The sequence below is a fragment of the Pygocentrus nattereri genome, chromosome 7 (genome assembly GCF_015220715.1).
Source record: "Pygocentrus nattereri isolate fPygNat1 chromosome 7, fPygNat1.pri, whole genome shotgun sequence".
NCBI classification, from domain to species: Eukaryota; Metazoa; Chordata; class Actinopteri; order Characiformes; family Serrasalmidae; genus Pygocentrus; species Pygocentrus nattereri.
The window spans coordinates 38,251,058-38,276,226 of record NC_051217.1 but is presented as its reverse complement, the minus strand read 5'-3'; the positions used below and the strand labels follow the sequence as shown (position 1 = coordinate 38,276,226).

At 41.0% G+C, this 25,169-nt stretch overlaps 1 protein-coding gene across 3 annotated transcripts in view; it reads right to left on the bottom strand.

Moving 5' to 3' along the window:
- veph1 (ventricular zone expressed PH domain-containing 1) overlaps window positions 1-25,169 on the bottom strand; it is a 177,810-nt gene that overhangs the window by 44,382 nt on the left and 108,259 nt on the right. For all 3 annotated transcript variants that reach the window (XM_037539969.1, XM_037539971.1, XM_037539970.1), the window contains exons 7-9: window positions 12,775-12,995; window positions 5,820-6,041; window positions 4,782-5,128 (exon numbers count right to left, since the gene is read on the bottom strand). In XM_037539969.1, coding sequence (XP_037395866.1) covers window positions 4,782-5,128; window positions 5,820-6,041; window positions 12,775-12,995 — 790 coding nt within the window. The remainder of the gene's footprint in view (window positions 1-4,781; window positions 5,129-5,819; window positions 6,042-12,774; window positions 12,996-25,169) is intronic.

Here is a 25,169-nt window from a genome sequence, read left to right as displayed (position 1 = left end):
GGATGGTCCACTGTAGATTCTTTGTAAATGTTCAGCAGGTCTTTAAATAATATTCAACTAAATAGTCATTAAACTCAACTGAACTCAAGCTCAGTGTGAAAGAGTTTACATCTATCCCCAAACCTAAACCTAACCCTAACCTTAACCCCAAGTGAAACTCCTAACCCTAACCATAATGTTATGATAATCAGCTGAACATTATCAGAAAGTTTGTTAGTGATTTAAGTATCTTTCGATCATCTATAGGGGACCACCCAAATAAAGTGTGACCCTAAATATAGTTATTTTTAGCATTTGGAGTTTCCACACTTTCCCCTTTTTTCAGCTTCTATTCTTTTCAGAAGACTCACTTTCAGTTTTCTAAAGAAATATGCAGACATTCAGTAATGTTGAGGTCTGGACTCTGGGGTGGTCAGTCCACTGTTCTAAGGATGCCAGCAGCTTCTTTGTTGGAGGTGCAAATTGTTTCCTTTTCTCAGCGAGGTTCTTCTTAACAGCTACACATCCTTTCAGACCCATCGCGCTGAGTCGTCTTTTAACAGTGGAAGGATGGACAGAAACACCTGTGGATGTTTTCAGACCTGAAGCAGCTTGATTTTCTCTCTTTTATACAAATCTTTTTTCAAATCTCCTCAGAAATATTTCCTGAAAAATGAAAGACCTGATGATGTCCTTGATGTTTGTTTGTAGTGGAAATCAAATACGTGAAGGGTTGTCCTTTTCTCGATGCTGTAAGTTAGCCCTGATTTTCTGTTTTTTCTACAAGTTCAAGTTTTTTCTACAAGAGTTTAATGCCTCTAAAAGCTCCAACATTGTAAGTTATTCCATGTGTTTAATGGGAATGAACTCACTGCCTCATGCCTGAGACAGTGTTTTATGATTGTTTTAAGACAAAGCATGATCTTTTTATATAGATTCATGAAGGAAGGGCCCACAAAGAGTGTTATAAGGTTTAAAACAACCCTCAATAAAATATTTGTTTTCAGATTTTACAAGTAGGTGGCTTTGGATAGTAAAAGCAATCGCTCTATTTGTGTCCTCTGGTTCCCATCACCACCATTGTCAAAAAATCAGTCGCTAAGTTACACTAGAGCGAAACACTCAGAATGACACTGTTTGCACCTTAAAGGCAGAATTCCGAAGAAAAAAATTGGTGGAATTCCTCTTTAAACGTGTCATTTTTCAGCTAATTTTACTGCACAGATTCTCTAGATTTGGTGAGTTTAACACATTGGAAAGAATACCACCTATAATATAAAGGTACGGCCACATTTTAGCTACGCTCACATTACAAGCCTCACTGCTCAAATCCGATCTCTCTGACTCGAGGGTTCACACTCGTTTAGGTCAGTGACTCAAATCTGTCATTAATGTGACGAACCGGCGTCCTGAAATGACCCGTATGCTCATATCCTACTCAGTAACGTCACGTGACTGAATCACTGCATCATCAGCACAAACTAACGAGCAGAACGAGCTTCGCTGAGAAGATCATTAACTCTGATCAGCTCTCTGCTTCATTATTAGAGCCAGACGAAGGAGAAAAAGGTGAGATGAGCTGCTTTTCCACCGTTTACAGGCTTTAACTTCTGTTTGGCGCTGCTGCCAGAGTAACTCTGAATGATGAAAATAAAGCACATGAATTCCGATCTGAGCGTCACTTTAAGGTCGTATGGCCACGAATCTGATACGTATCTGATCTAGGACCACATATGAAAGTGGCTCAGGTCAGATTTGACAAGATCAGATTTGTGTGTCCACACAGCCCTGAAAACACCAGATCTGAGTCACATCAAAATCAGATTTGTGCCACTTCAGTCTGGTAATGAGAACGTAACCTCTGTTCTATTTCCCAACTACTGTTAAACAGTAAGCAAACAGTAATTGTATAATTGTACATTAAAATGTACAGAAGTGAGTCTCTGTGGAAAATTTTGGATGTTACTGTAGATTAAACAGACTATATTTAGCTCTAAATCAGTAAAAAAAAAGTTTTCCACTCTATAAAAAGCCGAATGGAAAACTGAGAAGCACAGAGACAGATTCCTTCTCTGGGTGACGTCAACTAACAGCCCAGCTACTGTTAGCCTTAACCTGCAGAGGATCAATCTCTGTCTGCTCCAACACATCTGCCTGTAATATTACCTCCAGTTTCCACATGTTCTGGTGAGTATGACTCAACTCTGTGCCTCCTGCTGACACATACACACACGCAGACTGATGAATTACCTCGCTGCCCCTCTGTAGGGGGGCTGTTAAGTTACATGAACGCAAAGAACAGGAAGTCTGCAGTGGAACAGCCAGAAATGAGCAAAGTCTCCCTGTCCCACCACTGAGAGATCAAATACACCCTTTCAGACCACTCGCTACCCTTTACTCATGAAGTCCGTCCGCCAAGTCGTATGTGCATTAGGGAACAACAAACTTCAGCAATTTGGGGAATCTTACTGATCACTGATTATTTCAGTGGTTGGGATGTAAGCAAATTGTTCAGTATCTGCATGAAATAAATGTACATTTTTATTTTATTTTATTTTTGTAAAAGTTACTCTCAAATTAACATGGTTTATGATCACACATATTGCTATATGCTTACAATTTACTGCTGAAAGCCAAAAATCTCAGACGCTCTTTGTGTTATTTTATAAAAATCATTTTAACAGAGCAGATCACTGAAGACACACCGTCTGTTTATAGTTTATAGCCCAGATTTGTGGGAAAACGGGTCGACTTTCAGCTTCTTTTATTATAAGGGTTTAAAAATTCCATCACCATCTATTTGACTGGAAAGAAGACAGTTACAGCCTCATACGGCACCCACCTTTAGAATGTAGCTTATGAAATATGAAAGTTATGAAGAATATGACGAAGTGAATTTTGTAACCACCGGTGACTCCAAGGAGTTAAAAAGGTTAAAGAGAATCTCAGATTTCTTCACAGTGATGGCCACAGGGGTGCCAATGCTTATAAAACAAATGTGGCCATTTTATTTATTGTCCACAATGACCAGTGAACTGATAGGTGTCCTTTATGTTATGCTGAAAATGGTGAAATAGTCCAGCTTCTTCATTATGAATGGGTTTAAAAAATACATTTTAGGCCAAAACCATCTCTTACTCATTCACTCAGCGTAAAAATGTATTCAGTGTTTTACCTTAAAAAATGTTAGGAATACAGTTGCCTTCAAATATGAGTGCATTAAACATCTATGAGTCAGTAAACAGAGTAATAATCTGTTTCATACACTATAACTTTTGCTAATTCATCAAATTTTTAAGGCAACAAGATTATTTTCAGTTTGTAAAGGTGAAGTATTAAATTATGTTTTTACAAAGAAACACAAATATGGCATTTTCTCACATTTTTAGGGCATAATGTCTATTTATTTGCTGACATATTTGGAAAAAATATAGCTAATTTAAAAAACAGCCACAAAAACTGTATTTTGGAATTTATTTGCTGATATATCTTGGAAACAATAGACAAAATGTGCCAGATACATCAGGTATATATATATATTGCTGCTGTCAGAAGAAAACTTTTAAAAAAAGAAACTTTAATGTCAGTCAATGTAACCAGACTTTTTTCCAAGTCATTTTAAGTCAGTTCTTTTAGTCCTTTCGGCACAACATTTACCCACAATGTAAAGGCCAACAGGTATTTTCATTTTTCATGGAGACCTGAGGTGATCGTTGTTGTCAGAAGAAAACCTCATATATACAGCAATATGTACAGAATATATTCTACAAAAATGAGTTTCAAGCCAAAACTTCATTTCACTTCTGTGTTTTGAGTTTAAAAAGTTAGTAACCTTGGGAATGTAACCTTTTGGTGAGTACAGGGTGAATGTTTTTCAGAACACCTATGATTTAGACCAAAATCTTGTCTTATCTTACTTTTGGGAGTGATAGCTTCCTGTGTTTTTATGGGCGTTACATGCTTCAGATGTCTGGTTCCCATCAGCCCTGCTATGACTCGGCGAGTTTCTCCTAAGCAACGAGTGTGACAGCCGTAGGAGACGCTCAACCCATTTGAACGTTTCTACTTCTTACGTTGCCACAAACAGAAAACGGACACTTTTAAAACCACATTTGACCGACAGCTGATTTGGTCAATCTGAAGATGAGACTACATTAAATTCCCAAACTGTCAGTCGGTCTGTGTGGAGCTGGAGAATGAACTGCCGGCTGTGCGGCGAGTGGGCGGAGCTCGTTACTCTGATGTAGCAACAAGCTGCTTGTTAAGGAGCTATAATTTGGCGGAAGGAACATTAAAAAATATTAAACGCCGCGTTCACAGCCCAGTTTATTACTTCTTGCTTTATTTATTTAACTGTTGTATGAAACAGTTGTTGCGTTCAATTCCTTAAATATCGCTGCTGTCAGAACAATCTTGTATCTCCATTTTTGCCATTTTTCAGTTTTTGACATATTTTGAAACCACCTGTTACCTCTTGCATTGTGTGTAAATTTCATGATGAATGGACTAAAAGAAATTATTCAAAATGACTTGGAAAAAAATCTGCTTCCATTGACTTACTTCAAAAGTAAAGTACGTTTTTTCCTTCTCCTGTAAAGTTACTTTTGGAGATGTTCCTCTGACGGCAGCGATATAATGTGTACACACAATAACCAGGCTTGCAGATAGCCACTACCACTGGTTTTAGCTTTGTGACATCCTTTTGTCGAGTTTGTGTCATCAAGTATATTTACTCTGTGGTGAGGGGAGACGTTGTGCACATTCTTTTGGATCAATCATCACTTTAAAATGCTGTGTTGTACCTTCAATGATGCACTGCTCTGGTATGGGGATCTGTTTAATCATCTCGGAGCAGAAGGCTCTGATTTTCTCCATGTTGTCCCGCAGATGTGTCCACAGCCTGTCCCCCTCCAAATGCACCGCCTCCTCCTTCTCTGTCTCTCTATGGGGCCCTGTGTCCCGTGCACTGCGCCTCTCAGTGGGGTCACTGTGGTTCTCCAGCACAGGAGAGGGGGCAGGGAGAGTCTCTGGGCTCAGGGAGGTCTCAATCAGGTAGGACTCAGGGCTCAGTTCCACCCCGTCTCCTTCCTGGGCGCTGTCAGGGTTGGTGGAACGTGAGCGGACGATGTGCAAAGCCAGGCTCTTAGATCTGAGAGAGAAAGATTTAATATTTAAAAAATTGATGTTTATTGTTACAAGCAGACTAGAACCTGATCCCAGAGGATTTACACAGATTTTCCTAATTTTGTGCCTAATTAAATACTTAATTAGACAAATAGCCACAAATATCAAATATTCTGAGTAGTTTAATGTGACGTGCTGAGTCATAACTGTTGAGTTACAGTGGTGGTGATAGGAACCAGATGTCAAATGTCTCTAAAAGCTCCCTCACAGAACATTATGGTTATGAATATGTTGCCTAATACCTTAAACTTTGTTTTATAATAGTTTTCCTATGAGCTCTTGGTCTAAATACATAAATTAAAAAATAAATAGATACATACTTTCATGGCGGAGCAGTACATGCAGAACATATAAGGCAAAATACAAAAAAAGTTCACTGGTCATTTTAGTCATAGCTACTTCAATAACATGAAATGAGGCAACTGGCTATTTAGCACAAAGATCTATATGGTGGTACTTAAAAGAGTAACATTTTACAAGAAAAATAACCTATCAAATACATAGATTTAAAATCGTGTTCTCTCATTGGCTGAGTGATGCAACCTTCTGGTTTGCCAAATCAAAGGCCAACTTTAGCCCATGGGTCCCACTTTGGACAGACCTGCTCCAAACTCAACTACATTCCAACATCCCTAAATGTAGGAGATCGCGTCCACCTGTTAAACCTCATCTCCCTGCGCTCGTCCCGTGCTGCCTGACCCAGGCTGTGGCGCCTCTGGGGTCCTGGAGAGCTCCCTTCAGTGTCCACTTCAACCCCCTCCTCCCCCATCTTCTCCTCAAAGGCCTGGATCTTCACCTGCAAGCGCTGCTCTTCATCATCTTCAGTGGGGCTGCACTCATGCTCACTCTGCTTAGAGTCCGCAACCTCCTCGTTCCCTCTTACACACACACACACACACACACACACACACACACACACACACACACACACACACATACACATGTAGTAAATGTAGTAAATGCTTTTTGAGAGCAGTAATGAGGCTGGAGACACTTTAGGAGTGTGATGACTCTATACAGACAAATAGGGTTTGTCTTCTATTATGGCTGTTGGGATCCAGCCCCACCAGTTACCACTAGCCAAAAAGAAGAAATAACCATATTGAATTGCAATAGAACATGAGAGGGGGTGTTATCACGAAATAACACACAACCTCAAGTATTATATTGCTTTTATACAACAGATAAATAAATAAAGCAAAAAATGACTAAACTGGGTTGTGAACGTGCCATTTAATGTTTTAATGTTCGCAGTTCCTTCCGCCAAATGATAGTTCCTTAACAAGCAGCTTGTTACTACGTCATTGTAATGAACTTAACAGTCTGTAAAGCTTCTTACAGCCCATTTAGTTTGGCAAATGGTATTGGGTTAATTTCTGGCTGATTCCAGGTTGTTTAGCTGTTCTTCTGTCATAGCTGCCAACTGAAAAGCTGCCCAGTGGTGATGACAGTTTGAACTGTTGAATAAGTAACGTGGATGTTATCATGATTGGATATAAAAGCAGTACTTACCAAAGGCCCAGTCATTTACGAGAAAAACTGTGTGAACAAATTGTCCAGTTTAAGAATAATAGATTCAGAGAAATGTCTGAGCGTAAAAGGCCAAAAACCAAAACTGAACGCCTGTGACCTCTGTTCCCTTAGATGGCACTGTATGAAAAACCAACACTCTTTTGTAATGACTATACACTAAAGGGCTCAGAAATACTTTATAAAGTTATAAACTTTATAAGTGGAAGCCATATATCAATAACATCCAAAAACACTGCCGACAAAGCCAGCATCTGTCATGGAATTGGTGAGCGTGTACTAGTGGGAAATTTGCTAATCTTCGAAGACACCTTTATTTCCAAGTACGTATTTCCAAGCAACATATGCTGCCATCTATATGCCGTCTTTTTCAGAGACATCCCTGCTTGTTTCAGCAAGACAACAAAAAGCCACATTCTGTGCATAACAACAGCGTCACAGTAAGACTTGCCTGGCTGCAGTGTAGACTTGTGGATAGTGTAGTGGGTAACACCTCTGCCTTCTCTGCTGTGCTATACCAATAAGAGTCCTTGGGCAAGACGCCTAACACTGCTTTTGTGTACTTGTATGAAAAAAAAGGTCAAATTGCTCCAGATAAGAGTGTCTGCCAAATGCCATAAATGTACATTTAAAATGTCTCCCATTGAAAGTGTAGCACATAATAAAATACTTAAAGCATAACATACTTCAATTGAGACCTAAGAACATGTTGCAAGCACTAATTTCAGTGCATATATATATATATATATATATATATATATATATATATATATATATATATATATGTGTGTGTGAAAATATAGCTATCAAGGCAAGCTCTAGACGACTCTCAGATGAACCAAAAGGCAAAGCAAAACCCCAATATGACAGCAAAGGATGTAAGAAAGGTTTATGGTGGTACACCATTGTACTGTGCAGCTTTGCTTGCACAAATAAGATCTCCATGCAAGAGTCATCAGAAGGAAACCTTACCTCTGACCTAATCACAAATGTCAGCAACTGTAGTATGCAAGAAGTGCAGTGGAGAAATGAAGTAAAAGAGGAGCCTTTTGGCTATAATCACTAATAGTACGTTTAAAGAAAAAAGAAAAGCATATGATGAAAAGAACACCTTGCCAACTGATAAGCTTGGAGGTAGATCTATTATGCTTTGGGGGTTGCGTGGCAGGCAGTAACACAGGTAGATGGAAGAATGGATTTTACCAAATATCAGCAAATTTGTGGAAACAAATGAGACAGAGTCAGTCAAGAAATTGAAGCTAAAAAGAGGCTGCCACGGACAATGACCGAAAACCCCCCTCAAAATCCATCAAAACCTCATGCATGCTGAAGTTACCCTTTATTAACCTCACAACAGGGAAATTTACCTCCACATTTAACCCATCAGTGAAGTGAAACATAGTGAATGTGCACACACTAGGGGCAGTGAGCACAGTTACCCAGAGCAGTGGGCAGCCCTATCCGTGGCGCATGGGGAGCAATCAGGCATTAGGTGTCTTGCTCAAGGGCACTTCAGTGATGTCCTGTCAGCTCAGGGGATTGAACCTGTGACTTTCCGGCCACAAGGCTCGTTCCCTAATCTCCAGCCCACGACTGCCCCCTAAAGCCTGAGACTGCCCCCTTTTAGAATGGCTCTTACAGTCCCCTGGCTTAGAAACATCACTGTGTGTAGATCTTAAACATGCTGTGTATGCAAGACCACCCAAGAATAGTGCAGAATTAGAAGCATTCTGCAAGGAAGAGCAGGGGAAAATGCGTAAAACAAGAACGAAAAGACTCCTTGCTGGCTACAAAAAGCATTTGCAAGCTGTGAAATCTTAAGGGGGTGTTAAATATTGTTAAGACTTAGCAGGCTGTTCACACATTTGCCCTGTAACTGGGTTTTAACACAGAAAGAAAAATGTTAACTTTACTAAACAGGTTACTGGACAGGTGTTTACCTCTTTTCACTTGAAAAATGTCATTTGGCCAAGTCGGACCAAATCTTCGCACTGTATTTTTCAGTTCTTAGTAATCATTAGGCCGTCTCTGGAGGCCCTGAGGGCTTTCCACCGCTGCACACACATTCATAGTTGTGCTCAAGTGTTTAAAATACATCACACAGAGGATCAGACTAAGACAAACAAACACCTATTCATAACATTCATATACACATGTGTGACTGCAATTAGTGCAATTAATCAAAATAACATTATTAAACCCCTCTATGTGGCACAAAACGTAAGCAAATTAAGACCTGCTAACAGGCCCAAGCAGATGAGTGAGGCAGCGCACGTGTGTGTGTGTTTCTTGCCAGCGTCCACCTGAGCCAAAGGAATCTACCAGTGCAGAAAATGAGCAAGACATCCTCATGTGTCAAAATAACCTTCAACCATTAAATCACACAACAATCTCAAACACAAACACTGCTGATACAAACACACACATCAGCTTACAGACATATATACTGTACACACACATTAAATAAATGCTCTAAAACCAAAAGTATGCACACACAGACGAGCAAACACAGTTAATGAGGCCTCTAAAACCTAATCACACACACATATAAACACACATATGCAGGCAGGCCCGTAGGCAGCGGATAGACTGGCGCTGTGCAGGAACGCTTCACGTGCATTAGAAAGGGAAAGAACTGTTGATCGGTCAATTATCTGCCCCAAACCCATTTCAGTGGTCAGAATAAAAGAGCCCTTTATAAGGCTGAGTATAATAATTTCATATTTTTATAGTGCGGTTACTGCAGTACAATCCAGTATCATTCAACACTAAAGTTCAATACTGAAGTAGACAATCTCAGCATCCACAAGCCAGTAACAATGCTTGTTCCAAAATCTAAACTGCTGACTGGCTTTTCTATTGCCCTGTTGTGGCTGCACAGCCGAATTAGATTTGTAGGTAATAATAAAAGAATCCTCCTTGGCAGTAAAATAAAGCTCTGCTGGTCGTTCAACACAGTTTAACAATAAACAGTTTTAACTGGTGGAGTTAATGTAGGACTGCTAATTCACCCTTTAACCCTGAAGGTTGGTGCGCACACTGCTGGTCACCATAGCAATGCAGACAACAGTCTTGCCTATCTAGTAGCTAACGAAACAGCAAAGAGGGAGATGTAAGCCGAACATTAATAATTTAGAGATGAATGGACTTATTCATGTTTCTAATTACTCCAGCTGGTTTCACAATACATTTAATCATCAACGAGAAACTGGCAAACAATAAAAAGTTGCGAGGCTGAAGTCAGCTTCTCATTCGCCAGCTTCTTGTTCGATTTCTTCCAACTTAAATGGAGTGCAAGCTATATTCTGGCGCCTCAGGTGGCATTTAAGGTGGAACGGGAAAATTCAAACAAGAAGCTGGTGAATGAAAAGCAACTTCAGTCTTGTACAAAGTTGAACATTAAGAGACATTTTACACAAAATGTTTTTTTGTGGAAAAGTTTCCTGCCAGAGATGCGAGAAAAGCAGCTACAGCTGAGCTAAAGCTTAAAGCAGCTGCAGCCCCCAGGGTGGAAACCACTGTTGTATAGCTTTCAATAACATCTGCCAGTTGAGAAACTACTGGATCTTTCCCAGATTGGCTTAAGTGATTATGATGTACCTGTAGATACATAATAAGATCCAGCCCCCAGGTAGAATCGTAAGAATTTTTCTGACATTGTCAGAAAAGTGTGCAAAATTAAACTACCATGCTGCAAAAATGTAATTACTACACCTTGATCAGGCATAACATTTTGACCACCTCCTTGTTTCTACATGCTGGTCTGAGTGGATCAGACACAGTGGTGCTGCTGGAGTTTTAAACACCTCAGTGTCACTGCTGGACTGACAAAAGCCCACCAACCAAAAATATCCAACCGAGAGTGTCCTGTGGGCAGCGTCCTGTGACCGCTGATGAAGGTCTAGAAGGTGTCCAACACAAACTGTGCAGAAGAAGATGAGCTATCGTCTAATAGAGTGGACAATGAGTGGACACAGTGTTTAAAACTCCAGCAGCACTGCTGTGTCTGATCCACTCATACCAGCATAACATACACCAACACACCAACACCATCAGTGTTACTGCAGTGCTGAGAATGATCCACCACCCAAATAGTACCTGCTCTGTGAGGGTCCATGGGGGTCCTGACCACTGAAGAACAGGGTGAAAGGGGGCTAACAAAGTATCAGAGAAACAGATGGACTACAGTCTGTAACTGTAGAACTACAAAGTGCAGCTATACAGTAAGTGGAGCTGATAAAATGGACAATGAGCGTAGAAACAAGGAGGTGGTCATAATGTTATGATCAGTGTAGATCCAGTGTAGATGGTTTCCATCTCAGTCATTCTTAGCCTTCACTGCCAGGATTGATCTGGATTGGAATATCAGATCCTGTGTATTTTGGTGATATTGACCTGATACCTGGCTTTAGATTAGCATCACCGCTGCTGATCAACAATAACAATATATTCATTTGCACTGGGGTGACTTGGTATTGTGTCTATAAATCAAGTGCTTGCGTAACCTGAAAATCATTCTTCCATCCTAGTTTTCTTTCTCTACTACACACTCTCTCTCTCTCTCTCTCTCTCTCTCTCTCTCTCTCCCTCTCTCTCTCTCTCTCTCTCTCTCTCTCTCATCTCCTCAACAAAGCATATTTCTCCATCCCAGAGACCCCAAGCAAAGCTTCTGGAAAAGAGTCGGACAGAATGTTCTTGTTTGGAAAAGCTGGTCTTGGAATTTGCATGCCACATTCAGTGTGTCGGGCCAGTTGAGCGTCTTTCAACATAAACTACTTTTCTTTCAGTCCCAGAAGCTCTTAGGTCTGCCTATTTAGGGGGGGGTTGATTCACCAATGTGGCTTTTTATGAATCCATCATTTTTCATTAGAGTTTTATTGCCAAAATAATGTGGAGTTCAAGTTTTACTGAAAGCGCTTACACCATTCAGAGTTTTTTAAACGAGGAGTGAAAAACAGCTAAACAGAACACTTGGAAGCAGCAGTTACACAGAACCTTATGGAACTAACCGCTCATTTTTTTTTGTGGAAAACACACTTACATCCTGTATATATTCAGAGCACAGAAACAAATCAGACAGACTATAAACAGAGAAAATGAGAGAGAGAGACAGGGAGAGAGAGAGAGAGAGAAAAAGAGAGAGATAGAGAGAGAGAGAGAGAGAGAGAGAGAGAGAAAGAGAGAGAGAGATAGAGGGAGAGAGAGAGAGAGAGAAAGGAGAGAGAGAGAGAGAGAGAGAGAGAAAGAGAGAGAGAGATAGAGGGAGAGAGAGAGAGAGAGAGAAAGGAGAGAGAGAGAGAGAGAGAGAAAGAGAGAGAGAGATAGAGGGAGAGAGAGAGAGAGAGAAAGGAGAGAGAGAGAGAGAAAGAGAGAGAGATAGGAGAGAGAGATAGAGGGAAAGAAAGATAGAGAGAGAGAGACTTGATGTCAAAGAGGAACAGAAAGAAAGAAGACAAAATAAATACAGCGCAGTTGGAGAGACAGCATTCAGCTAGTCCTGTACAGTATGTGGGTCTGCATACACAGTCGTATGCAAATGTCTAAGCACCCCCAGTGAAATGATTTTGTTGATTTTAAAATGAACATTTTAAATGGTTGTAAACATAGCATTTGACCAGGGCGCCCAAACTTTTGCATACAACTGTACATGACCTGTGTATAAAGTATAAAGTTAACACATGCTCTACAATTTAATGCGCAATTACTGCTAATCGACTGAATTAAATATATTAGGAAAAATAATAAAACAAATTGTGGCCTTTGCAAAAGTTGCCACATTTTATATTCAAATTTGAATATACCAAATTATATATATTTTCAAAATGGTTCTAGATAGAACCACATACAATACAATTCTCCACCAATATGGAGAACCATTTCATCATGCAAAGAACTCTGTAGCTGTGAAAATGGTTCTTTGAGAGTCCATGGATCTATATAGTGCCATTATCTTTACTACAGAACCCTTGAAAATGATACATGCAGCTATTTTTAATATTCAATATGAATTATTTTTTGTTCTAAAGTTATTTTTGTGTAGAGTAGTAGTGTTTTGTTAGCACATCATGTGTGTTAGGATACCTGCTGACCACAGCACTATCAGCCTCCAGCCTGCGTCCCAGCAGCCTGGCGATGGCGCTGAAGCTGTTGCTCATGCGGTAGATGTCCTTGGCTCCTCCGCCGAGGATGTTGGTGTAGCGGTCAGTCAGGCTGCGAATCTCCAGCAGGAGGGTGTGGTGGACACTGTGCTCCATACATGCTAGCAGAGACACCAGGTACAGCAGAGCCTCACGCGCTTGCTCCTGAAACACACACATGGCAACATGCATTGATTAGGAGGACTCACGTATGTGGTTTTGGATCCTGTTAGACATACTGACTGTAGCAAATAGTTAAAACTATTTTTAAAAAAATAATTTGCTATAATTTTCTACTAGCATAATTTCTAATAGCTATGTGTAATATAGAATGTATTACTTTCAGGAATTCAAGTAACTTCATGTGAATGCAGGATGAACAAAAATGAAGTCTGTCTGAGGAGAATCAGGGCATTTGTGAGGTCAGTCACTGAGGTTGGACTAGAAGGCCTGACTCGCAATCGATCGCAGTTAATCCCAAACATGAGATCAGGACGGAAGTTTCTCCACACCAGACCTGTCAAATCATGTAATTATGGATCACACTTTGTGCACATTGGCTCAGTCATGCTGGAACAGGAACAGGTTTTCCCCAAACTGTTGCCACTAAGTTGCAAATATATAATTGGTTGAAACGTCTTTGTGAGCTATAGCATTAACATCACCCTTCACTGGAACTAAGGTGCCCAACCCCAGAAGAACAGCTCCAGCTCATTATCCCTCCTTCACCAAACTTTACAGCTGGCACTTTGCATTCCAGTAGCCAGTGTTCCTTCTGACATCCACCAAACCCACATTGGTCCATCAGACTGCCAGATAGTGTACTTTACTGCTCCAGAGCCCAGTGATGGCATGCTTTCCATCACTATCATTGCACACTGATCTTAGGCTGGTGTGCAGCTGATAAACCATTGAAACATTTCACGAAGCTCCTGAAGTACTTTGAGTTTGCTTGGTCTACCGCTTTGAGGCTTAGCTGTTGTTCCTCCTAGATGCTTCCAATTCACAATAATAAACACTTACTGTTGTCTAGGGCAGCTCTAGCAGGGCAGAAATGTCACAGCCTTCAATTCATCCAATGACAGTGCCACGTCACTGATCTCTTCATTTCAACTCATTCCACTGCCAATTTTCTCTATGGAGACTACATGCTATGTGCTTGATTCTCTACACCTGTTAGCAATGAGAGTGGCTAAAACACCTGACCTCAATAAATGGGAGAGGTGTCCACATACTTTTGGACTTTTGCAACACAGTATATGTACACTACATTGCCTTTAGTATTCACTTTGTCTGCCTTCACACACACACATATGAACATCCCATTGTTAATTCATAAGATTTAATATGAAGTCAGCCCACTCTTTGCAGCTGTAACAGCTTCAGTTCTTCTGGGAAGGCTTTCCACAAGGTTTAGGAGTGTGTTTATGTTAATTTCTGACCATTCTTGCAGAAGCGCATTTGAGAGGTCAGACACTGGTGTTGGCTGAGAAGGCCTGGCTTGCAGTCTCCGCTCTAATTCATCCCAAAGGTGTTCTGTCGGGTTGAGGTCAGGACTCTGTGCAGGCCAGTCAAGTTCTACACAACTCACTCATTCATGTCTTTATGGACCTTGCTTTGTGCACTGGTGTGCAGTCATGTTGGAGCAGGAAGGGACCGTCCCCAAACTGTTTCCAAAACGTTGGGAGCATGAAATTGTCCAAAATCTCTTGGTCTGCTGAAGCATTAAGAATTCTTTTCACTGTAACTAAGGGGCCGAGCCCAACTCCTGAAAACAACACCACACCATAATCCCCCCTCCACCAAACTTCTCAAACACCACTGCATTTGACACTTTGCATTGCACTTGGTGATGTAAGGCCTGGATACCCCTGCTCAGCCATGGAAACCCATTCCATGAAGCTCTCTACACTGTTCTTGAGCTGGTCTGAAGACCACATGAAGTTTGGAGGTCTGTAGTGATTGACTCTACAGAAATTTGTCGACCTCTGTGCACTATGCGCCTCAGCATCTGCTGACCCCACGCTGTCATTTTACATGGCCGACCACTTTGTGGCTGAGTTGCTGTCATTCGTTTGTCACTTCCACTTTGTTATAATGCCACTGACAGTTGATTGTGGAATATTTAGTAGTGAGGAAATTTCACAACTGGACTGGTTGCACAGGTGGCATCCGATCACAGTAAGACGCTGGAATTCACTGAGCTCCTGAGAGCGACCCATTCTTTCACTAATGTCTGTAGAAGCAGTCTGCAGGTCTAGGTGCTTGGTTTTATACACCTGTGGCCATGGAAGTGATAGGAACACCTGAATTCAATGATTTGGATGGGTGAGCAAATACTTTTGGGAATATAGTGTATTTCCTTCTAAACAGTACTGTCACTGGTTTACCATATTTCATTATACTGCACTATGTAGTGCTCAGTGGTTCCACACTCAGCAAAAAACTGATTTAATTGTTTACTGACCTCAGGCCACAGTGACTCAAAATCCAATGAATGTTTCTCTGTGAAATTTAATTTTCCCCTAAAATTTAATTTAGAAGGAAATAATTCCATCCATGAAATTCTGAAAAAAAAATGTTGGCAGCTTCATCACATCCTCGTTAATAAAAGACATCAAAACAAGATCAAGAAGATAAAGGAAAAAAAATGCAGAAAGAAAATATGAATGCTGTAATATGAGTTGACCACCTTATCAGCTCCACTTACTATATAGGTGCACTTTGTAGTTCTACAGTTACAGCTACTGTAGTCCATCTGTTTCTCTGATACTTTGTTACCCTGGTCTTCAGCGCTCAGGATCACCACAGGACCACCTCAGTGCAGGTACTATTTAGTTGGTGGATCATTCTAGCACTGACATGGTGGTGGTGTGTTAACATGTTCTGTGCTGGTCCAAGAGGAATAAACACCTCAGTGTTGCTGAGTCCACCAACCAAAAATATCCAGCCAACAGCGTCCTGTGGGCAGCATCCTGTGACCACTGATGAAGGATGACCAACACAAACCCTGCAGCAGCAGATGAGCTATCATCTCTGACTACATCTACAAGGTGGACTGACAAGGTAGGAGTGTCTAATAGAGTGGACAGTGAGTGGACAGGGTGTTTAAAAACTCTAGCAGTACTGCTGTGGCTGATTCACTTGTACCAGCACAACACACACTAACACACCACCACCATGTCAGCGCTGAGAATGATGATGAGTGTCCTGTGGGCAGCGTCCTGTGACCGCTGATGAAGGTCTAGAAGGTGTCCAACACAAACTGTGCAGAAGAAGATGAGCTATCGTCTAATAGAATGGACAATGAGTGGATACAGTGTTTAAAACACCAGCAGCACTGCTGTGTCTGATCCACTCATACCAGCATAACATACACCAACACACCAACACCATCAGTGTTACTGCAGTGCTGAGAATGATCCACCACCCAAATAGTACCTGCTCTGTGAGGGTGCATGGGGGTCCTGTCTATTGAAGAACATGGTAAAAGGGGGCTAAGAAAGTATCAGAGAAACAGATGGACTACAGTCTGTAACTGTAGAACTACAAAGTGCTTTTATATGGAAAGTGGAGCTGATAAAGTGGACAATGCGCATAGAAACAAGGAGTTGGTTTTGATGATCGGCGTATAGTGACTAGGAGAGTGAGTAAGCACGTTGGTGCCTCCATGAATTTGGAGAATTGCCTATGCATGTAAACATCTGGTAGTGTTTAAATTAGATACTAGCTTGGCTCCAGAAAACTGCGTCTATACAAACCAGGGCCAAGAACAGCCAGAGCTCTGCTGATTCAATAAGGCCTGAATTCTACACGCCTCTCTAATCCCCTCTGACCTTCATCTAACAAGATCAAATGAAGGATAATCATTAGAGCTTCATGCCAATTTCTGTGATAAGGCTTTAGTAGACTGTTGGTAGTCATCTCAGAGATTACATCTCGCCCACTGAGCGAATATGAGTCCAGACATCAGGGACTAGGGATCTGCTTCCTGCTAAGATGTTTGGCTTGGAGTAACATTAGAAAGTGTTTGGCTTAGCGACAAGAGTGAAGACAGACAGATGGTCAGATAGAGGGAGGTGACTCAGCATTACCTAATCAGAATCATGTATTTGCCATACATCATCATCATTTGGCTGTTAAATGATTTGAACAATTTATCAAATTTGTCTTATTTTTGCCCAAATTTGACCCTAAATAAAGGCCTTGTTCCATTTAAAGAGCAGGATGTCATGCTATAGCTACGACAGTGGACAAATTAACAGTGGTGGACAGTAAATAAGTAAATGTAATTAGTTACTGTACTTAAGTACTTTTTTGTGTATCTGTACTGAAGTTTTTCCATTTTGAGCGACTTTATACTTGCATTCCACTACATTTCAAAGTCTAATATTTAAATTTCTACTCTGCTACATTTTGAGAAATCTTGTTCATACCGACCCAGTGCAGCACACGGTTCAACGTCAGCGCAGCAGCGTAAAATTTTGGGAGAATCTACTGAACATAAATGATGAACTAACCTAACTTTGTGTAAATAGAGCTCAATATAGAAATATGTCCACATATGCAGTCGAGACTGACGCGGCTTTTTTCTGAATTCATACAAACTCCATTTCATTTTATAGTAAATGAGTTTGGGCTGGTTTATGTTTATGAACAGAGGCCTACAGATCAACATAGTAAAGGAGCTCATTTGTGATCCTGAGTTTAAAGCCAGTTTTTATTAAACTTAAACTTGGAACTAAGTTGTAAATAAATCTGAAACTGAAACTTTGCTTGTGTGTAAAAAGTGATTTCAGAGCCACTCGGTTCTCCCTGATGGAAACTGTTTACCTTCAGTGTTTTGTGCTTATGATCATTTTAATTGACGTCAGCGTCACTAATTAATGATGTTCTATTAAAAGACTGGTTTACCAAGAGAGACGCTGGAGGACTTTCACCTAAAATGAGTTCATGAAGCCAGTCTGGTTATAAAAATGATAACAGGACCAGATCAGAGCCAGAATTACTCTTTTAGTACTTTTACTTTTGATACTTAAGTACATTTGAAGGCAAATACTTCAGTACTTTTACTCAAGTGGAGGTCTAAAGGGAGGAACTTCTACTTTTACTGGAGTAATATTCTACCCTGGGTATCTCTACTTTAACTCAAGTGCAGGATTTATGTTCTTCGTCCACCACTGTAAATTAAGCAGGGCTGTATGTATGGGCATCAACTATGGGGGACAATGCCCTTCCAATCATTGCACAGAACTGGAGAAAAGAGAAGGAAACAAGTATTTAGACATCTTAGTGTTATTTCATACACTTTCAGTGCATGTATACACTTTAAATTTACTCACATATTATTTACCTACTTTATTTATAAATATAAACAAAATGTATGTATTTGAAAACAAAGTTTAAAAGATAAACAGTACCACAAATTAATAACATTAGTAGTTTGCTGCAAAGCCATTGTTGGCAATTACATTGTCGAGAAGTCTACACCGATCAGGCATAACATTATGACCTTGTTTCCTTGTTTCTACACTCATTGTCCATTTTATCAGCTCCACTTACTGTATAGCTGCACTTTGTAGTTCTACAGTTACAGACTGTAGTCCATCTGTTTCTCTGATACTTTGTTAGCCCCCTTTTACCCTGTTCTTCAGTGGTCAGAACCCCCATGGACCCTCACAGAGCAGGTACTATTTGGGTGGTGGATCATTCTCAGAACTGCAGTAATACAGATGTGGTGGTGGAGTGTTAGTGTGTGTTGCGCTGGTCTGAGTGGATCAGACACAGCAGTGCTGCTGGAGTTTTTAATCACCTCAGTGTTGCTGCTGGACTGAGAATAGTCCACCAAGCAAGAACATCCAGCCAACAGTGTCCTGTGACCACTGATGAAGGACTAGAGGATGACCAACACAAACAGTGCAGCAGCAGATGAGCTGTCGTCTCTGACTTTACATGTACAAGGTGGACTGACAAGGTAGGAGTGTCTAATAGAGTGGACAGTGAGTGGACACAGTGTTTAAAAACTCCAGCAGCACTGCTGTGTCTGATCCACTCAGACCAGCACAACATCAGTGTTACTGCAGTGCTGAGAATGATCCACCACCCAAACAGTACATGTTCTGTGAGGGTCCATGAGGGCCCGGACCACTGAAGAACAGGGTAAAAGGGGACTAATAAAGTACGTAGAGATCAAGATGCTTTACAGGAAAAATGAACAAAATTCATAAAACACATGTAAAAAGAAGAGTCTTAAGATTCTACTTAAAACAATTGTCATTCTTAACACATTTGAAAGGAAAATTACTTTGATTCTACCTAAAGGGTTTTAAAGAAAAGCAAAATTAATTCATGAAAACAGGTCTAAAAAGAAACGTCTTAAGAAAAGAGACCCGGATCAATTAAACCAAAACAAGTTTTAATATTCTTTTTAAAAAGAGATAAAGACCCGGAATTTCTTAGAGACTCACAAAGCTTGTTCCATAATCATGGACCCAATAAACTAAAAGCACAGTCAGCCTAATGGAGCATCTTGAGTTATTGTGGCTGCATATTGGAGCCATTGTCTTGTTGACACATCCAACTTCTCTCCTTCTTGGCTGATGATATTGGTGAAATCTCGAACTGTACCATGAGCCCCTCGAGCTTCAAATACAGCTTGACCTGCCATACTGGCACTCAAGTGGTGGAACGAACTCCCACTGGCTGTCCGTACAGCAGAGTCTCTTGCTGTCTTCAAACGCAGACTGAAGACTCATCTCTTTACACAGCACTGAAATGAGCAGTGAATTAAGTACCGATTGTCATGTATCGTACTGCACTTATGTAGTGTGTTGTATTGCATTGTATGGCACAGAGTTCTGTGTTCAACTCTGTTCCTCTTCTCTGGGTGTCTACAGTGACTTTTGTTTCTAGCAGTATCTGAACTCAGGACTGTCCTTTTCTCTAATCTATTAGTAAGTAGCAAAGATACTTTCTCTAGACAGACAAAGCACTTCTTGTAAGTCGCTCTGGATAAGAGCATCTACTAAATGCTGTAAATGTAAATGTCTATCGTAACATGTCCTCTCTCCAAACATTTTTCCTTCGATGACCAGCAATGCCCCAGTACTGTTTGCGGGGAGGTAGCCCATATCATGATGTTCCCGCCTTTGTTCTTCAGAGTGGGTGTGGTGTTCTTGGGATCATTCTTTCTCCAAACATGATGAGCTGAGTTCTAGTATTGTTACATCTAACTACAGTACATGTGGTACAAGAGTGCTGATATGGCTATTTGGATACCTGGTGTCACTTTATATGAAGTGTCTAATAACTCTGTAGTTACACATGAATAACACTGTAACTACTGATGATTGAATCAGTGTTACAGATGGATTACAGAAGTAGAGTCTATGCAATTACACATTTGTCGTTGGGCAGTCGACATTTACCAGCCCTGTGACCGGTAGGTTGCCGGTTCGAACCCCTCGGCTGATAGTCCATGACTGAAGTACCCTTGAGCAAGGCAGCTAACCCCCAATTGCTGCCCAGGTGCTGTGGATAGATTCCACAGTGTGCAAAACACAGTTGGCTGCTGGTTTTAAATTCAATGTGTTTCAACTTCAGTTTTGCCTCATGTAATTAAACAAGTGCATCTTTTATACAGAAACTTTCCTGTAGTGTTATGTTAAAATGACACTTTAAAATAATTGGACAGTTCCTGTGTAGCTGTTATGTAGGTACTGTGTAATAATGGAGTAGACATTGCTTTGGCGGTAATGCAACACAGTTAATTTATGTCATAACAGTTACATGTTAATATGAGGGGACGTCTGCTCTTCTGTCACATTACAGAATGGTTTAAAGTTGAAACTGGTTACAGTGTCACAGCACTAGCAACAGAAATGGTAGCTTATTGTTAGGAAAGCTGGCAGATACAGTGCAAGTAATGTTTGTGTTATTACATACTTCCTTTTACTGCTGGAAAAAAAACCTGCTGTTCCAGTCTGATTACCAATGTAATTACATTAATTTTTTGCCCTTCTGTAATTACATGAGAGAGAATAGTCTACAGGACAATAATTATTATGATACACTTGTGTAATTACATGAGGCAAAACAGAAGTTGATACGCATGTATCATTACATGAGGTGTACTTCTGTAATCTAACTGTAACAGTGACTAAATCATTAGTAGTTACACTGTTGTTGCATATGTTGTTTATATGTAACTGCACAGTTATTAGAGACCGGATATCTCAGTGAACACTGTTGGATCAACTGTGAGGAAATGAGGGCTGCCTCTCAACTCAGCATTAGAGCGGACTTGTGAGGGAGGCCAACAATCACTTGGAAGGAACTACAGCGCTCGTGCACCAGTCAGCGATATCAAGAGCACTACACAGAAGCCACTTCTTTAAAAAAAAAAAAAAATGTCAAAGCATACCTGGAGATTGCCAGAAAGCAGACTGACCAAGCTAAACGTGGAAAAAGGTTGTGTGGTCAGATAAAGAGACAAATCTGAGCTTTTTGGACAATGTTCAAAACATTATGTGTGGCACAAGCCTAACACTAACCATTCCTCCGCAAACACCACCCCAACTGTGAAGCATGGTGGTGGCAGTATCACGTTATGCATATGTTTCAAACACAAGGCCAGTGCAACACAACAGTGGTTTGTCAGGACCAAGGTCTATCCCCTTCAAGCCCAGGCCTCCAACTTAATATTATGAGTAAACAAGAAATCTTTTAATACTGGCTAAACACTAACACTAATAACTGTTCTAAGTCTAAGTTCTCAAAACAGTTTACCGGTGGTTGGTTAGTGTAGTGGGTAACACCTCTGCCTTCTACACTGTAGACTGGGGTTCAATCCCCCAGCTGGGTAAGCGCCCTACACTATACCAATAAGAGTCCTTGGGCAAGACTCCTAACACCGCCTTGGCCTACCTGTGTAAAATGATCAAACTGTAAGTCGCTCTGGATAAGAGCGTCAGCCAAATGCCGTAAATGTCAAAAGATGTCAAAAAGTAAAGAGTCTTCAGACGCTGAGTTTGTGGAAGAGGGGGAAAGTGGCACAGGGTCTCGAGAGACCCAACTGTGTTCCAAACAACAGTGTATATATCATTTATCTGGGGAAACTTCATGCCCCCCCCACCTTGCCAAATTTTGATATAAATTTATTCTCTAATACATGCATCTCTTCGGCCACCAATTTGACCACTGCATGTTGTGCTCACTCCTAAAAACTGGTTTCAACTTTTTTTTTTGCCAGTCTGCTTTACCTTTCTCCTTTTGCCCCTCTCTCCACTGGGTCAGCAAGTACACACAGGCCTCTCTATGAACCCAGGGGCTTGTCCAGTGTCTAGAATCTCCTATGCAGGCCAACCCTTTGTGAGAGAATTAATATTCTCTGTTAGCCAACACTACCTATATCTAATCTATTTGATTACTGATTAAGGCAATATTTATTCAAAACCTCTGTCAGGTTGAACAAGAAAAAGGTGAATATTGTACAGTGGCCCAGTGTCAAAGCCTAGATCTCAGTCTAATTTAAAAATTACAGTCCACAAATATCATCCAACCAACCTGCCAGGAAGAATAATCTTCCTTCATGTCCAAACAGTGTGCAGAGCTGGTAGAAACCAACCTCAACAGGGTTAAAGCTGTTTGTGCATGGCATTGTTTTTAAACCCAACAACAATATGACCAGCACCCTTGTTTATTATGTAGTTTCACAACCAATGTGCGCTCAGCAGCAGTGCACGTGAGTCCTGGCTGTCTTCGACAAGGCCTTGGCCAACATGCCATGTTAGTGAATAATTAGCGACGCAATCAGACCGTAACGAGTGAGTGTAAGCTGCCTATTAAGCTCTTACAGTAAAACCCTTCAACAAAGTCCACGGCCCTCCTGCTCATGCCTGGCCAGATATCAAGCCGCTCTCTGCAACCTCCACCTCGACATCCCCCTGTTTTAATAGTGGTTTGCAGAGAGCACCATAGTGTTCGAGCTGGTCTGGATGACCTAATTCAGCATGATTATACTTTAAAGAAATATCTACACCCCAAAACACTGAATGAAAATTAGAGAGGACCACTCGGCATGTCTCATTTGCATTACACTAACTTGCCTTCATTTTCATTGGCAGTATTAGAGCTTGGGAGTAAGCTGTTTCTTTGACTCTGCGAGCACTGAGCCTGTGGTTTGGGAGGTTCCTCTGTTGTATTTAGGTGTTACAGTTAATGTTGATCTGGCAGAAAGACTGTCCAATACATCATAGCACAAAGGATTTGAACAACTTCAGCACTTTCTTTTTGGAAAACGCTTGTGGAGTTCAGAGTCTGACGCATGTATTTTGTGCCTATGACTTTTGCTCTTTAAGAAAAGGTGTGAAAAATAAGGAAAGACTCCATCGCACTCTAAAAAAGGCTCCACACAAATAAGTTGTGAATTGATGAAACGCTCTTGAAGCTCAGTACGCATAAGCAAACTCTCTTTGATCTAGTTCACTCAGTCTCCTTAATGCTGTCCAAAACTTCACTTGCAAGTCACCTTGTTTTTTCATCCCCTTTCATCTCCTTCATTCCCTTTTGGCCTTTCAGTGTTGCTTCCTCCACACCCTGTTTCTGGCTGACCGAGAACGTTCCAGAAACGTCAGGGAAATGGCTACCTCAGTTTCAATCTAGCACAACAAGGATTCATCCTGAGTGTAGTGACACTTTCTTCAGTTTCCAAAAAGTACCACTTAGAGCTGCAGACACAGTAATTTCTTCACGCGCACGACATGACAAGTTCTTTGAGTTTAGGTGTCTTTACTTAGAAAATCAAACGGTTACAAATGTGAACGCACGTACGGTAAGAAAACTATATGCTCCCGTGCCTTGCGCAGCTCTGACTGAACTGGTGCTGCACGTTCTCAGTTACGCTACTCTGAGGAAGCGTCATCAAACATTTTTATATTAATAATCATTTTCTTAGAATTATGAATTACACAATGACATGAATTAAGAATAAAATAAAATATAAATTGTACATATTTCCACATTCTATCTTTTCTGCTTTATGGCTCTTACATATCCGGCCCCTAATTGGGTATACTGTAAGATTACGCAATTATCAATGAACTTAAACTAAGAGCCATCAAATCAAGACTATCAATAAGCTACAAATAAACAATCTTTAAATAAAAAAGTCCCCTTTTTTTTCTTTTCATTTGGATTCTTGCAATAAGCATAGCTTATGCACAGATCTCTCTAGGATGCTGTTTTTTGTTTGCAACTTCACACGGCGCACAGTTCCACTGAAGTCAGGTAGGACTTGTATTATTCTTCCCATGATCCAAGTGTTGCGTGGAGATGAACTATCGACTACTAGCACTACATCTCCAGGTTCAAAGTTCCTCTTCTGTCTCGTCCATTTCTGGCGTTCCTGGAGGAGGGGGAGGTATTCGCGAGTCCATCTGCGCCAGAATAGATCTGCAAGATATTGTACTTGCCTCCAGCGTTTCCTTGTGTATAGATCATCCGGGTTGAAGATTCCTGGTGGTAGGTTAGGCTGGGTCTTCATCAACAACAGGTGGTTGGGGGTCAGAGGATCCAAGTCGTGTGGATCATCTGACACACTGGTTATGGGTCGGCCATTTATTATGCTTTCAACCTCACAAAGAAGTGTTTGAAGGCTGTCGTCGGTGAGGGTCTGTTCCTTAAGCAGAATGCTAAGAATCCTGCGAACTGAACGGATCTGCCGCTCCCAAATCCCTCCTTGATGTGATGCCGCTGGACTATTGAAAATCCACTTGATGCCTTTCTTTTGCATTGTTTTCTCAATTTCTGATTGGTTCAGGTTTTTCAGTGCCTCTCTCAATTCCTTCTCAGCACCAACAAAATTGGTGCCATTGTCGGATCGCATTATGGAGACCTGTCCTCTTCTACTTACAAAGCGACGAAGGACATTGATACAAGCACTTGTGTCCAGACTGTCAGCCACCTCAATGTGCACTGCTCTGATGGTGAGGCAGGTGAACATCACACCATACCTTTTGACAGTGCTCCGGCCCCGTTTCACTTCAAATGGGCCGAAGTAATCAATTCCAACATTTGTGAATGGCGGCTTGTCTGGTACAAGACGATCTTCTGGCAGAGGTGCCATTTTCTGTTCACCAACTCGTCCTTGTCGTCTTCTGCAAACCATGCATTTGGATATAAGTTTCCTGATGGCGGAGGTTGCTTGTGGGATCCAAAATTTCTCTCTCAACTGCGATAACATGTAATTGCGCCCGCAGTGACCGATCTTCTCATGGATGTCACTCAGGATGAGGAATGCAACTCTTGAGTGTTTGGACAGTATCGCAGGATGTTTTATGT